This window comes from Phalaenopsis equestris, unplaced genomic scaffold, assembly GCF_001263595.1.
Source record: "Phalaenopsis equestris unplaced genomic scaffold, ASM126359v1 Scaffold185022, whole genome shotgun sequence".
Taxonomy (NCBI): domain Eukaryota; kingdom Viridiplantae; phylum Streptophyta; class Magnoliopsida; order Asparagales; family Orchidaceae; genus Phalaenopsis; species Phalaenopsis equestris.
This window is the reverse complement of record NW_018204971.1, coordinates 1-618: the sequence shown is the minus strand read 5'-3', so window position 1 is coordinate 618 and position 618 is coordinate 1. Positions and strand designations below refer to the sequence as shown.

Sequence of the window (618 nt, the reverse complement as noted above, 5' to 3'; positions counted from 1 at the left end):
TGCAAAACCCTACGGTGGATAGTTGTCTCAAACCCCTCGAAACCCCCCCGCCGCTGCAGCAACCTGTTTCTCTGCCGGCGATCCAAAGTTAGTCAGCAAGGTAAGCGTCGAACGCAACCCTAGCTTTCTCGGCCTTTTCCTGTCTTGATCTTCTTCCTTCTTCCTAGTATTAGATTACCTTTTTCTTATTTTTTTTAGAAGAATTACTGATTTGCTCCGTTTTCCTATTTCGAAGTGGCAAATGGCCGACGCGGAGGCGAAGGATTTGATTCCTGAATCCGTTCTGAAGAAGCGAAAGAGGGAAGAACAGTGGGCTCTTGAGAAAAAGGGAAAGCTCGAAGAGAAGCGGAAGAAGAATCGCGAGAACCGCAAGCTTATCTTCAAGAGGGCGGAACAATATGCGAAGGAGTACGCGAATCAGGTTTGAGAAAGATCATGACTATACATTTTAGTTTTTATGTTTATTTTTCTGCAGTGTCTTAGGAAATGCATAGCAATTCTTAAATAGGAAAAGGAGCTAATTCAGCTAAAGCGCGAGGCAAGGATGAAAGGAGGGTTCTATGTGTGTCCCGAGGCCAAGCTTCTTTTCATCATCAGAATCCGCGGGTACGTCTTGTT

At 45.1% G+C, this 618-nt stretch overlaps 1 protein-coding gene across 1 annotated transcript; it reads left to right on the top strand.

The window, feature by feature from the left end:
- Positions 1-7: 7 nt before the first annotated feature.
- LOC110034360 (60S ribosomal protein L7-2-like) lies at positions 8-606 on the top strand (the record flags this gene model as incomplete). The annotated part of the gene is made up of 3 exons (XM_020738630.1): positions 8-100; positions 236-421; positions 509-606. Coding segments are annotated over exons 2-3 (278 nt in total), but the record flags the coding sequence as incomplete, so codon positions are not given.
- Positions 607-618: the final 12 nt, after the last annotated feature.